The 15,969-nt window shown below is 41.7% G+C and overlaps 1 protein-coding gene across 1 annotated transcript; it reads right to left on the reverse strand.

Moving 5' to 3' along the window:
* Positions 1-4,140: 4,140 nt before the first annotated feature.
* On the reverse strand, positions 4,141-6,537 carry LOC147692208 (E3 SUMO-protein ligase KIAA1586-like). Its single transcript, XM_086939509.1, has one exon. It carries the CDS (start codon positions 6,535-6,537, stop codon positions 4,141-4,143), a length of 2,397 nt encoding a protein of 798 aa, XP_086795635.1.
* Between the last annotated feature and the right edge of the window lie 9,432 nt (positions 6,538-15,969).

Below are 15,969 nucleotides of genomic sequence, written 5' to 3' on the forward strand. Positions count from 1 at the left end.
GGCAGCTCTCCCATATTTATGCAGGTTTCTCGGCTGGCAAACAGTGTGGCACCCCCTTAACAATGGATTGCAGGGTGCCACCCGCAATGATGACCACTTCCCGTGAAGTGTTGCATATTCTTGTCCCAGAAAGCACTACACTCCCAAAAAACAAAATGAAGAAACTCGCTCCTGGAGCTTCAGGTCTGGCAGGCTTAACCTATATGTGTGGCTAACCTGCCCTAATACTTCCCTTCCAGTCCCTCTGCTAATTTAATTATAGGGGGTCTCACCTGTCTGAATGGGGGTGCAGGAAATTGAGAGTGGGACTGGGACCTGTCCTAAGTGTCTACCCTCTTTGAAGTCCATTGTGGCTACTCAGCTTCAATCCTGCATCTTACTCTGCAGTTTGCATATGTCCTCTCACCAGATGTGTATTTGTTTCCTTCCAGGCCACTTCACACCTCATCAGATCAGTTTGGCTCAGCCTGCCAAAGGTTGGCCAATCAGGAGAGGCTGCCATAGAGCTGAATTCAGGCACATCAGAAAGCAATGTTTATAACTTCTTTTCTGTCACAGATATAATAAATCTAACTTTGACAAGTTGTTTGAATTATTCTAACTATTATTAAGGCAGATTGTATTATTATTTTAGCTCACTCCTGTCAATTTTTAAGGTTAATAAAGTGATGCACTACAATTTAGAAAAAAGGAAATTAGACGTTTTTCCTTCATATGGGCTTATAAAACATGTTTTATAATGTCCCCCCTTCTTTTAATACAGCACCTTACCTTCGAGGCACCTAGGGTAGACCTTAGGGATGGCATCTGTACACATAAGGTAGTTTAAGACTTTGGAAATACCTTTAATTTTAAAGTCAATTTTGAACATAGTTTTCTTTTAAATGCAGCCTCCAAAGCAGGGCTGTCTTTTTGAATGACAAGACGCAACACAGCATTTCAAACTTAAATGCAATGTCTCTGCTGGCCCTTTAAACCGATATGGCCTACCTTTTAGTATGGGTTTACAAGTAGGTTGTCATACCAATTGTAATTACCCCTAATTACCATATACTGGACCTGGTTAGCAGGGCCCAGTGCAGAATCAGAGTCAGTAACCACCAGTATCAGTGAAAAAATGGTGTGATTAGGGCAAAAGGGATGACTTTCTCACAGTGCTTATTTTACCTGCCAATGAATATTTAAGTATAAAACACTACATTTAAACAAAGTAGAGACAGAGCACAGCATGTATGAATTGCGGAGTCAAATTTAAAAAGGGTTGTGAATTAATTCCAAGGACTGTTGCCAAAAATGTAAGAAAAGCTTCTGTTTACAATACATTAATTGTGGATTTCTGGGCTTGCAACCATGTTAAAGAAGGGTCCTACAGTGCTATAGAAACGTTCTATATACACTGGCGATGTATGGGGCGCAGATATATATTTCCAGAGGTTCCCTGAATATTTGAGACATTTTACATTGTTATGGAATGTATAATGCATGTGTGACCCACTTACAGATGGTTTATCTCACAGTATGATTCTGAGGTTTTACGCCACTCTGCACATTTCAGGAATGTGTGTAGTATATGTTTACAAACTACAGAGAGTTGTCCATAGGGACTGGCTGTACATGTCTTATCAGTAGGTAATGCACAGATGACAATTGGCTGTTGACTTAAAATTGTATGTCAGATAAGGTATTTAACAGCCAGATCCCATTAAGGTAAATATCAAACAAACACTTTTTATGGGATATTCCAGGCTTAGTAAGTGGATGATCACACTAATGTCTACAAAGTCATTTTGTTTCTCATGCAGCCAAATATCAGTGAAAAAAGAAGATAACATTTACTTAATGTGGGCGAATTCTCAGTTATTCTTCCTGTTCTGCATATTGTTAAAGGATATGTCAATTAGAACTTGAGTCCCGAAGGAAAATTGGGCCTAGGTGTAGCATGGTGAATACTTTTCAGTCCAAAAAGTGTAGAGCATGTGGTCTCATTCATTAGATGATGTCATCAGTCAGTGATGCCATTGAGGTTTGACATTGGTGACGTTATTTAATATTTCATGAGCAACGTAATATGTGAGATCATTAGCAGTGATTGACTGGGACACACAGTACAGTTACCTCACTTGACAATACCTGATGAATTTCAGTGTATTTTTGGTTTTTAAAAGTTAGTTTTTTTTGTGACTTCATCGCCTAACTATGAGTTTAGTGTAATTAGGTTAATTTGTAATATAGATATATCTAAAAACAGATAAATGAGCAGAACAGATAGACAAGTAATGGTATTGAGCACTCGCAGGCAGAGCAATGAGTAGATACTAGAAGGTGCATTGCCTTGATGTACATGTATACATCCTACTACAATTATCATTGTGTAATATGTGACTCTAAGAAATCCCTGAAACGCAAAACTCTTTTTGTAATTCATTCTCTCAATTAAATCGAAATGTGCAATCAGACAATCTGTGCTTAGGGCAATCTAAAGTATTACATGCATGGTTCACATCCTGATTATGAATCTGCCATTACCTCTTTTGTCCTCCTTGCACAAAATTGGTAATGATTTTTAATTGTGACAGACCTGCTTTGCTCAAGGCATAATTATTTTCCACTCATTAGGTTGTCCACAGGTTATCAATGCAGGGGCACAGGGAAGACACATTGTGCATATGCAGCAGCAAGCCTTCACAATAACGAGAAAACACAGATGCCTTGCAGCATCATCTCTGCAACTTACATTTCTCCACTTAAACTAGTAAATTTGAAAAAAACCAAGGAGAGAACTTAATTGCAGTTCGGCTACCGTTCCATCTTTTCTTATTTCTCTGTTTCTTAGCACAGCATGCGCAGTGCTTAATTTGTAAAATATGAAGTGCAGGTGCTGAAATATTTTTCGGAGGCCACACCCACGTTTTCAGGCCCCGCCCACTCTCGACACTGGCTCCACCCACTGTATTAGCCCCACCCACATCTTCAAGTGGCACTGCTAAAAGTCAAATATAATACCTGATCTGAATTTCAGAAAGGGAGCCTTCGTAAGGTTTTGATAGGAGGTTCCCCGTGGCGTGAACCATTTTGAAAAAGATGAAAGCAAATGTGCATTTAAATCACAAGTTTGGAATAAATTAGCTAAAACCACTAATGCATTGAAATGGACAATTTCAGTGCTCTGCTCTGTGTGCTGATTTGGGGAAAAGGACAATACTGGGGGTAGCTAGGGCATGCCATTTTTCACAGAGTCTATGATTTCAAAGGTACAACTTTGACATAGCTTATGTTATATGACAAAATAAAACCCAATGTTGTGAAAACACTAGTCCAAACAGATAAACTGAATAAAATCATGCTATACACTTGAATGAGTCAGTCAGCCACTGTCACTTCCAGTGGCATGGGGTTAATCAGTATAGTGTAATATTCAGTTAAAGCGACTGCTTTGGAGAAACAAAAAAGGAGGATTACCAATTGGGCTTGTACTATAACTTCTCTCTGGAGCTATATGTGCATTTAGTAGACATTGAGAATAGTAAAAAAGAAAAACATAAAACTATGTAGTAGTTCTGTATGACACAGGCAACACAGATTAGAAAAGAGGCATATGTTCAAAATATGACTTTTTAATCAAAGATTTTAGCTGAAGATAAATAAACAAAGAAAAATGTGATCTCCACCAAAATGTGGTTCGCGCTATATAACATTTTATAAATAAATACCAAGGCCAAAGGAATATGTAGGGGGCTGGGCAGTTTCAATTTGACCGTATCTGAATAAGTCATACCTATTAGTGCAAAATAACCAGGCATAGTGCCATACAAAATGTAATTATATAAAGACAAACTAACAAAAAATAAAATATATAAATACAAATAGATACATGTCGTAAAATGAAAATCCAAAAAGCAATTAAACTGTTACAAAAAACAAAATAAATAAAATATATTAAATAGAACAATAAATATAGCATCCAAACAAAGACACATAAATATAACAAAATATTAAATAAATTGACACTGTCAACAAAGGGGTATAATGCAAATAAATAACCTATATAACCTAGAACAACTAAATATCCTAACACAGTAAAGCCTAACTTTCCCAAAACATTGCAATGACACACATTTTGTCAGTTGGAATGGGCTACATCTATTGTTCTAGAAAACCCCAGAAACAGTCTAAATTGCTTGTGCATTCCATGTCCTCCTCTTTCCTTGCTTTACTCCTAGTGTCATCAGCTGATCTTCGTCCTTTTGCAAGCCAGGACTGAACATAGGGTAATGGGTTGAATCTCCTAAATGGTGGACCAACAAGATTTAAAAACATTAAAGAAGATATTGTTTGAGTCACCAATGATGCTCTTGTGGATGTGCATATCAGATTCATTTGAGAAAAGCCCCGCTCACATTCTGCAGTACTGATAGCAATAGTGTGTATGGCCATCATAAGTTCCTTGAACTGCCTTTTAATTTCTTTGCCTCCAGATTCCTTGTACTCTCTGTAAGCACGTATGGTTTCTCGGCTGGCAATGTTGAATCTTTTACACAGAGACTCAATATCACTTTCACCATAAAGAACAGGTAGCTCATCAGGCCAGTACTGTTTGTGTAAAACTTTCACTTCGTTAATCAGTGTATCATACTCAGCCTTTTTGTCAGCAGAATTCGTTCCTCCTGTAGACAACAAACGATGTCTTAGATTTTCTGCAAGGCTACGAAAAAACTGACCCTGTTCAATGATTTTGTCCGTGGTCTTTCCTTTGTGCAGCACCACACCTTGGAATATATTTTCTTCCATGGCCTTTTTACATAGTGAGAAATGGTTCCCTTGCCTGTCTACCATTGCCTCAAACACAGCTATTTGCCGGCAAATAGCCCGGTGAGAATCAATGATTGTAGAATCACGTTTCTGTAACTCAAGTGATAACTCGGATAACTCCTGAAGAGCATCATACATGAGGTCAAGATTAGCAACGAACTGTATAGATGATAACCGCCTTCCTAGGCCTGTGTACATATTTCGTGTTGAACTGTCACGGGAACCATCATCAGCTGCACTATTAAAGTGCTTGTAGAGAGCAGGATAAGCATTCCAAATAGCCTCCACTGTTCTAAAGCTTGATGCAACCCAACGAGTATCTAACACTCTACCTATTCTGCAGAGCTGAACGTCAAGAGCTTCAGCACATTCCTTAAGCTCCAAACGGTTTTTAACAGAGGTGGGAAATAGAGAATACAGCTTATCGAGTAAGTTTTTGAAATGATTTGTAGCACCAATATCTTTCATGACATCATGAACGGCAAGTTCCAGGCGATGTGCTGAGCAGTGCCAGGCTACAATATTGGAAGAGATTTTTTCTTGCAGCCTCTTTACAACACCACTGTGGCGGCCAAACATCACTGAAGCTCCATCACAGGCAACTGAAACCATGCATTTGGAGAGAAAGTCCTCACTTATATTAATTGGATCTTTTTTTAGTGCAGACAGTAAACTGTTTACTATGCCATCAGCTGACAAATCATTCAGCTCAATGAGGTCAACAAACATATTAGCTGGGGAGTCCATGTCAGGTAGCTGCATTCGCATGTATACAATTAAAGAACTTTTCCTATTTAACGCAGTGGCTTCATCTAGTAAAAGACTTACTTTGGGGGAAAGCTCAATAATTTTGGCAAATATCTTCCTCTTCATTTCTAAGGATATGTGGCGTTGTATGTTTGAACAAGCTACATTGGAGTGCAAAATTCGACCCATATCTAGTCCATTCAACTGGTGGCAGTCTATCTCCATTTCAAAACCATACGCTGGCCTGTTTCGCTTTGCTTCCTTATAAGCTACACGGAATATTCTGGCTGTTGCTGACATTTGTATAGATTGTGCTTTTGCAGTTACTTGCAATAAAGTATCTCTCTTAGCGTTTTCTAAGATTTTTAAAGTTGCAACATGAGCCTTGCTTAGTGCATGTTCTCCAATCTTTTTCCTCAATGACTTCTGCTGTTGTTCTATATTGGTGCCATATGCCTTCACAGTAGACTCAGTCCATTCTTTGGACAATTTCATTCCCCTGGATTTTTCAGCACCAAGATCACGGACTTGGCGACACACAGAACAGCCAAGGTTAGGGCCTTTAACAATTAACCATGGATGCTTGCGTTGGAAATATATTTTTTGGTCAAGTTTCCAACCTTTAGGAAGAATGCCTTTCCTAAAATCTCTGTCTGAATGTGGTTTCAGTGATAATATGTCAGACTCTTTGCTAGTGCTTGGAGTTTCCTCCATCTCTACAGCAATGTCCACAGCATGATGCGGCTCATCTGTAAGAGGACGATCTTGTGTCTTTTCTTGTGTAGGGGTGATGATAACGCTGCTGCTAGTAGTGGTGTCACTCTCCTCTAGTGCCTTCTCTTGCACTTCATCTTCCTTGTTCCCTTCTTGCACTGTAAGTGTATGGTCTTTTCTAGCAAGTTTGCTAGCAGGCTCCTCATCAATCTTGGGCTTAAATTTTGTGAAGTAGCTTGAAATCTTCTTCTGTCCACTCTGAGACATTCTAAGGATGCAAAATGAAAGAAAAGACGCTAGACATGTGCGAAGTGTGATGTCAATTCATCAAAGTAACATGCACCAATAATATTTATTTGCACGTTGCACCAAAGACATTTCGGCATCTGCACATATTTAACATCCATGTGGAGTAGCTTAGCTACCAGATATCGCTAGTTGTTATTTGTTAATGATGTGTGTAGTAGGCTACCTCTTTGAAACAGCTGGCTCGACTTAGGTCTCTGAAGCAAAGTAAATCCTGTGAGGAAGACAGGTTGTATAGGGACCCTACTCCTGCTGTCACATTTGCTATGGTACCTCTAGGGCTTGGCTTGGCACTCTAACTTCAGGCAATCTCAGGCTCAGGAATGGGCTAGTGAGGTGAGCTGGTCTCTCTCGAAATGGGGGAAACTCACTTACCCAGATAGGAAAAGCAGACCCGTGCCTGGGTTAATGCAAAGCCTCAAGGGCACTTTGCAGGCAGCTTGTAGGCTAGGCCTGTGTTTAATGGTAAGAAGAGTGAAACTGCAAGCTACCCCAATTCTCGAGCCTATCACAGAGATGCTGTACTGGCTGGCAGAGATTCTTTGTTGAGATTCCTGCAACAGCTGTGTGTTGTAGTAGTAGCAACTATTAGGTGTTTATCAGTGTGAGGGATGACTTACATCTATGTTCTGGCGTGAGCACCTGTGCTGACTTATTTAAGGCATCAAACTTACACATTTGAAAAATAAACTTCAATGTATTGACATTCGCGAATAGGAATCCAATGCCTAAAGTATTATAGATAATTTGGACTAGAGTTTTGTTGCATGCCACACTAGAATAATATTATTTCTATGCAGCAAAATAAAGTACATTTCAACACAACCTTGTTATCCTAAAAAAATTAGAAACATCGCTCAAAGTTGCTGAACAATCACAGACGTGTAACGCCCTGATTGGGAGCATAATGTAGCAGAGTCCTCAGTATTCTTTCTCTCCCTTACTTGCTTCTATTTTTCTCTCTAACCCCCTGTGTACCACTAACTGATTGTCTTTCCTTTCTATCTCCCTCCCCTCAACACCCTGTCTTTCTATATATCTTTCCTTCTCTTCTCAGAGTCCTCACCCATCTGATGCTCCGCCATCTCATCTCTCTCTCTCTCTTGCTATCTGACCTCACGGCTCACGCTCACCCCAATTTACCTCGGTCTCTCAGACAGTGCTAGTGTTAAGCAGCACCACCAACTAGGGGGATATACATACTACAACAGGGCACAGACATATGATTTGTAGCAAGAGAGGCAGATTGCACAGAACAAGTAGTGTGCATGCTTTTACAGTCTTTCATATACTCAAGATCACAGGAAAACATTTGTGAGCTCAGCTGCCACAACTTTTTTATAATTATATTTAATTTATGCCTGTGTTCAAATAAACTGCATACACACTGTACATAATTTGTATACACTGCAAACGTGCACAGTTAGGTTTCAAAGAACAGGATTACTCATACAGTCATACAAATGAGAAGTTACTTCAGGGCAGAAATCCATTTGTGCAAATAACCTGCTCAATTTAAATATATAAACACGTTTAATAACAAGCATTTGCAATGCTAGGTCTCGCATTTACGCAAGTTTAAGCTATTGGCATTGTAAATGAAAATAAATGCCTTTTATTTATGTTTTACAAAGAAATAAAAGGCAGTGTCATTTGCAATGTCAATAGCTCAAACTCGTATAAATGCGAGACCTAATTGCATTGCAAATTCTTGATTTTTTTATAGCTGCTTCCACCATGTTGCCAGACCTCATGCATCATGTCCATATGGTAAACCACAAACAACACCCTTTAAACCATCCTCTACTGGGGGGGGGGGGGAGGGACGAGGGGGGCCTGATGCAAATTAAGGTACTTCACAACCTCCCTCGGGTTATATATATAAAAATCATACAACAACAAGGCCTGCTGTGCAGTGGAGGTTTAATAAAAATACATTTCCTGGGACAGTTTATAAAAGAGATGCAGCCTGCTGCCTTTCATACATAAAGACTAGAGACTTTGACGCATAGCCCTTGGTGGCGGTGCATACACCGGTGGCGTAACGCTAAAAAGGATTCCCCCCTGGGCCCCCGACAGAGCTTGAAATTGGAAGCAGTAGCACCTAAGCGCCTACCTAGCCCAGAGTTATTTAGGCTGTGGCTGGGCAAATAACAAACAAACACCTACAACCAGGCAACGGCTGCTTCTCAATTCCTGGAAAGCGAAGAACCAGCACAAACTACTGCAGTTTGTAACAGGGCCCAAGTTCCAACCTTCATTTTGTTACATTCCTTCTCGTTTTAATGCATGATGTAAATGAGAGGTAAGTAACCCTCACAAAATATCATTCTGAGTAGACTTTACAATTGCTCTAATTTTTGAACCAGATATTTATTAAAATAGACTCACTAGACGACTTTGTAAAATGTTATAAAAACATTTCTGGCAATTTAATCGACAGTACTTTGTGTGCTGGGGGCTCTGAGTATTCATAGTTACCATGTTATTCTATTTTTTTAGTGATATGCGAGTTATTCTATGTTTTGGTACTTTTGGGGGGAAAATTTTTTAATAAAGATTTGCGAAACAAAAAAAAGAAAAACCTCAAGTCCCACAATGGTTATTAACACTCCTTGGAAAAATAAACCGGCAGAAGAATGTACGAAGCAGCAGATGAACTGTCTGAAAAGCCACTGAAAAGGAAATGCAGTCTGCTGGCACATGGCACTCTTCTTCCTGAAACCATTATCGGCCCTAAAGATGGTGAGATTCAGGCGGAGGCTGAGCGCTGGTAGCCCAATTTTGATATGCTTTGTCTTGGAGTTGGAACAGGTGCCGCGCCGCCGCCAATGCCTGAGGGCTCGGGGTTCCCGCCACTTCCATATGCTGATTTTATGTATATGGTGGTGTAATGTTGCTTTGTGTTGTGAAAACCCAATAAAAACATTTTTTTTAAAGAAATGTGGAAAAAGAACTCAGATCTAATCGATCCCACTCACACCGACCTCTGCCCGTTGGACTGGTACTTGGACGGCTCCAATCTCTCCCGTGTTATAGTATACTGTGATCGATTGCACGTCTAAGGGTCTTTCTGAATAAGGTTACCAAATGTGTCACTGGTGAAACCTGTATTTCAGTTCATTTTCTCCTTCAGCAAACCACTGTGATTTAGTACCTCAGTGTAATTGAAGACAACCAGGACTTTAAGTCTCAGAAAGTACTGGGTTAGTCAATAAAATTACAGGACCCCTGATAACTGAGTTTAACTCATCTAGCAATTCATATATCAGAGCGAACAACGATTGGGGACATCCTCTTACGGTCAGTAGAGCCTTACGGGCGCCAGGGCTACACACAGTGTACTACCTAGTTGTAGTGGTACGGAGACCAAAAAGAAAAGTGTCACGTGTAAACTTCAGACACTTCTGCCATTTTACCCAACGTCGTTGCACTCTGGAACTTTTAGATTAACTTTCCTTAAAGTAAGGTCTCAACTCTCATAATGCGTAAGCAAAGCACTGTTGGCTTGCCTAGGAATGGGCTCGTGACAGGCGGTGCAGTGCCTCATTAGGAATGTGTCACGCAGATCGGTGACCGAGCGCAGGGACATGGTCACAGCCACAGTGGGCCGGGCGCCTCCCCCGGGTAACCGCAGGTCTGTGACGCTGCTGCGAGGCACTTGCTCATTTTCCCCGCACACTCACACATGTTTTTTGAATCCTGGCTGGGAGATATCCTAATTAATAACATACCTCTGCGGGGCCGGGTAGGTCAAGGTTCCCTATATGTGGAGCATACTTGAGAGAGAGAGGGTCGAGGAGCCCTGAGCTCCCAGTATGTGTATGTGCAGGCATAGTGCATACATAGGCATGGCTCCTGCAAAACATTCGTGGCTCGAGCAGTTGCTCGAAGTTTTCAAAAATAGCTTCAATACTGTTTTGCACTGTTGTTGCTGCTCGAGTGATAGGAAATCGAGCAGACAGATTTTGTTTATCATGTAAAGATTTTTTTGCACGAGGTGACGAGGGCAAAAGTGGAGGAATATTATTGTGAGCCATAATTTGAGCATATAATATATATTAAGCGTGCGTATTATAAATATATTTTTTCTATTGTGGCATATATTTTATTTCCAGTTTGCCACCAAGAATCTCATCCCCATTTCCCACCCTTCCTTCATCGTCCACCACCACCAGAATAAAACAAAGTGTGGGAGTGGGAGATCAGATCATCAGATCACACAGATGATCAGACTGGCTGACCGACTGGGTCAGCTTGCTAACTTAAGCGTAACTTAAAGTTTAGTGCTGCACTGCTGCTGCCTGCTTCTGTACTGTTCTTCTCTGCTTAATTTGTATTTTTTCTTACCGTGCGTTATCGTGGTGGTAGGGCCGGTCGGCAGGCCAGAGGACACTGGACACACACTGAGTACCCTGCTGCAGCCCAGCCCAGGCCAGCTCTCTCTGCCCAACCAAGTACCGTCGTCACCGTCGACTGGTCGCCGCCGTACTCGTTGGTGGCGGCGGGGGGCCGGGGGCTAAGGCTAACTTATGTGGACTGGTGTGGACGTGGTCTGGTCAATGGGGCCTGACTCGTGGCGTGGGGAGCTGCTGCAGCTTGCCGCCTGTAACTGCGCAGCGCGGTTATGCTGGGGCATGGGCGTGGGCGTGGCTCATGGCTGCAACTGGTGAGGCAGAGCCAAGTGAAAAAAATCTGCGCGCGCTTCCGCGCGCACAGCCCCCCTACTGTGGCCCCAACCCCCATCAGAACCTCCAGAGCAGCTCCAGCCAGCCCCCAGCCCCCACCAACTTCCGCGACCCGCCCACCCAAAACAGAAACTATCAACAACTACTGCTGTCACGTGGCAGGCCGGCCCAGTCACCATGATGATGAAAAACGAAAGTAGTTAGTTAAGAAACGAAAGTTACGAAGTAAAAAATAAGTAGTGCACACACACACATTATATTTTTTAATCCTATATTTCATTTATTATTCTGATGATTCAATCACTGACTGATAATGATAAATAATCTAATCTCTCTTTGACTGTCTTGGCCTTGGGGGGGGCGACGACGGGCGAGGCTCAGTCAACAACACAACTTGCAAGTAAGTGTGAAGAAGACTCTAAGAGAAGACGCCGTCGCCGGCCCGGTTGATTGATGACTCACTGAGTCAGTTTGAAATTGACACAGAGACTCGGGCTCGCCTCGGCGGCCGGGCGGCGGCCGCGGGAACGGGATATTGACACAGATTGATTGAATGCAGGTCGCGTCTCGTGGGTCGGACTCTCGGTACCAGGCAGAAATTAGAATGAACACACACCACACACACTCACACTGCAGGGCGAGGCGCCGAGGCGAGCCTTTGGCCTGCAGTGGTGCACAGAGACAGACAGAGAGTACAGAAGCACCTGGGTGAACAAAAAAAACATCATGGGTGTCGGCGTACGCACAGGCACAGCAGATGATTCATAGACCCGGCCCTGATATTTAAGTGCCGGTGCTAAGCACCGGATAGCACCGGCACAAATTAAGCACTGAGCATGCGAGATAGGAATGCTTTCGCTGGCAACGGTGGCTGTTCAAGCCGTACAGACACAACATGCTAACTAAATCAGAGTGTTATGTTGAAGGTTTTGTTTGCAAAGTTTAAGAGATAATACATAGGTAACTGATATAAACGTATGGATCTTTCAGCACATTTCCTTCACTGTTGTCTTTCTCGTCCTAGTCCTTAAAAATTATACAATATAACACTATCTCCAAATGCATGCAATAATTGGGGCTGCCATAAAAAGAAATCTTGCTGCTTTTTTCATTTCACCAGTGTCAAACAGGCCTCCACTGCCCCACTGGTGTGGTTTCACCCCATTTTCATGGCAAGTGACCTAAATTCTGGACAGGGGCGGCTCCTCCGTATTGGCGGATGAACTTTGCCCCACTGAGTCAGCTGAAAATTAAATGATAATATAACAATCTTATCATTTGACTTTGTTCCGCTGACAGACTGAGCCAGGGAATCTTGGGTGGAGCAGAGCCAGGCATGGCAGGGAGGAGGGGTTAGTGTGCACTGTAAAGTGTGCATGTCTGTTTGCCCCTCCATCTTAGGTCGGCCAAACAGACAGGTACCCTTAGGTTTCTTCAAACCGGCTTTTGGAGAAATGCCACAGTCACTAAGGCACTGTCTGAGCTGCGACGAAGCCTCTCAGACCAATCCTGGTTAGCAGGGCCCAGTGCAGAATGAGAGTCAGTAACCATCAGTATCAGTGAAAAAAGGGTGTGATCAGGGCAAAAAGGATGACTTTCTCACAGTGCTTATTTTACCTGCCAGTGAATATTTAAGTATAAAACACTACTTCGTTTAAACAAAGTAGAGACAGAGCACAACGTGTGTGAATTGCAGAGTCAAATTTAAAACCGGTTGTGAATTAAATCCAAGGACTGTTGTCAAAACATTTAAGAAAAGCTTCTGTTTACAATACAATAATCACCTGTGGATTTCTGGGCTTGCAACCATGTTAAAGAAGGGTCCTACAGTGCTATAGAAACTGTCTATATACACTGGCGGTGTATGGGGCGCAAATACATATTTCCAGAAGTTCCCTGAATATTTGAGACATTTTACATTGTTATTGAATGTATAATGCATGTGTGACCCACTTACAGATGGTTTATCTCACAGTATGATTCTGAGGTTTTACGCCACTCTGTTCATTTCAGGAATTTGTGTAGTTTATGTTTACAAACTACAGAGAGTTGTCCATTGGGACTGGCTGTACATGCCTTATCAGTAGGTAATGCGCAGATGACAATTGGCTGTTGACTTAAAATTGCATGTCAGATAAGGAATTTAACAGGCACATCCCATTAAGGTAAATATAGAACAAACACTTTTTATGAGATATTCCAGGCTTAATAAGTTAATGATCACACAAATGTCTTCAAAGCCATTTTGTTTCTCATGCAGCCAAATATCAGTGAAAAAATAAGATAACATCTACTTAATGTGGGCGAATTCTCAGTTATGCTTCCTGTCCTGCATATTGTGAAAGGATATGTCAATTAGCACTTGTGTCCTGATAGAAAATTGGGCCTAGGTGTAGCATGTTGAATACTTTTCAGTCCAAAAAGTGTGAAGCATGTGGACCAATTCATTAGATGATGTCATCCATCAGTGATGCCGTTACGGTTTGACATTGGTGATGTTATTTAATATTTCATGAGTAACGTAATATGTCAGATCATTAGCAGTGATTGACGGGGACACACAGTATAGTTACCTCACTTGACAATACCTGATGAATTTCAGTGTATTTTTGGTTTTTAAAAGTTAGTTTTTTTGTGCCTTCATCACCCAACTGTGAGTTCAGTTTAACTTTTTTTAAGTTAATTAGTAATATAGATATATCTATGAACAGATAAATGAGCAGAGTAGATAGACAAGTAATGGTATTGAGCACTTTCAGGCAGAGCAATGAGTAGATACTAGAAGGTGCATTGCCTTGATGTACATGTATACATCCTACTACAATTATCATTGTGTTAATATGTGACTCTAAGAAATCCCTGAAACGCAAAACTCTTTCTGTAATTCATTCTCTCAATTAAATCTAAATTAGCAATCAGACAGTCTGTGCTTAGGGCAATCTAAAGTATTTCATGCATGGTACACATCCTGATTATGAATCTGCCATTACCTTGACCATGCATCACCCATGGTAAGTTGTGGTGGAAGGTGAAATGAGAAGGTGTTAGGAGGTGGCTGTGTTTCTCTGCGTATATGCATGTGTTTGTGTATCGACCTTCTAAATGGTGTGTTTAGATACATTTAGAATATAATTTTTCCCAAGATTAGTCTGCAGTATTCTCGCCTGATGTTTTATTCCCAGTGTTTCTCTGTCCTAGCTGCACAGCCTGTGTGTGTGTCTTCCATATGGGATGTTGATGAGTGGACCTTGAGTAGAATGCCTGGGTGACTGGATGAGGAGTGACAGTTGGTGGATGGGGCTGAGCAGCTAGCAGGCTGCTCCTGGTGGGGCTGTGGACATCTACTTCCCTTTGACTCGTGGGGGTTACAAACTTATTTCTATCTGCACTGCAGCGGTGGTCCCTGCGCACTGGGACTGGCACAGAAACATTATTGGCCATAAATAGAGACACAGGGACTTTTTGTTTCTAATCTACAAGATGCTGGAGGTGTTTTTTCTAGCAGTGTCTGGCTGAATTTGAACATGTCTCAGGAGGCATTTGGGGGCAAACAGCGGCGGTGTCTTTCGTGCTCAACAGCGTAAAGTGTTAAGAAACATAATTAGTAAAAAGGCACAATCTACGGTACTCTTCTACAAGCTCCAATGCATGTTTTGCTGAATGTAGCAGTTGGATAATTTTAAGACTTATTTTTGTCTATTAGTGTTCATGGCGCTTGAGCAACTGTTTCTCTACAACAGCTGTGTTATCAGTGCGCACACTTATCCACGACTCGTTGCCAGCCACGGATCTTCTATGATGAGATATCTCTATGCGCCACAGCCTGCTGCCGCCAACGTTGGGAAGCACACTGATGCCGTTAGCCACCAGATGCAACGTGAATAGCTTGCGGCCATCAGTGGGTTGGCAATGGCCCTTGTCAGTTGTTGGTGCAGCACTCTAAATTTGCCAACCACGTCTTCATCACGGCAAATGTGTTTTCAATAAAGGTTTTTGGTGTTGAAGCCTCACAGGTACATGGTGATTGACTCTTGCTTCTTCTAGCAAAGTTTCCTGTGTTTTGGGTGTATTCTGAACCATATCTATTCTACCCCGCATCTGTTTACAAGAAATACATTTAGATTTTTGCCGATCAGCCTCAAAGTTGTTCCTTGACTTTGGTTGTGTACTGCGTCTACAACCAGCCTCCCGGACAATTTCTTTTAGCCTGTTTATACCCAATACTTCTCACAGTAGCTGCAGGTGCGCCTTTGCACTGTGTGACATTCCTTCTAGGCCTACGGAAGTGACTGTGCAGTACTGTTGTTTTTCAACAATAAGTTGACCATTGTCTTGTGGTTGTTTCATTGACTGTAGTTGCTGTATCTATAGATTAGCTCTTGTTAACTTTACAGGTTAAAGTTGGGGTGCACAACTTAAGAGTGTGCCCAGTGTGACACCACTCACGCTACTCGGGTGAGAGATCGCTCACCGATATGGTTATATTTGACAGATTAACCATAGAATTGGACAGTTTTATAGAATTCGAACAGTTTACAGAATTTGTACCGTTTATATCTTACAGTGATGCCACAGTCTACCCTATTTATGTAGAAAGTATTTACATATTTTGAAATGTATGGGTGTACTGTTCCCATATCTACATTGGGAGTTTTTGTGCCCTTGTATGTGGGTGGGCATTAAGGGTTTTGTCTCCTTTTTGTCC

The sequence above is a fragment of the Lissotriton vulgaris genome, chromosome 9 (assembly GCF_964263255.1).
Source record: "Lissotriton vulgaris chromosome 9, aLisVul1.2, whole genome shotgun sequence".
Classification (NCBI taxonomy): Eukaryota; Metazoa; Chordata; class Amphibia; order Caudata; family Salamandridae; genus Lissotriton; species Lissotriton vulgaris.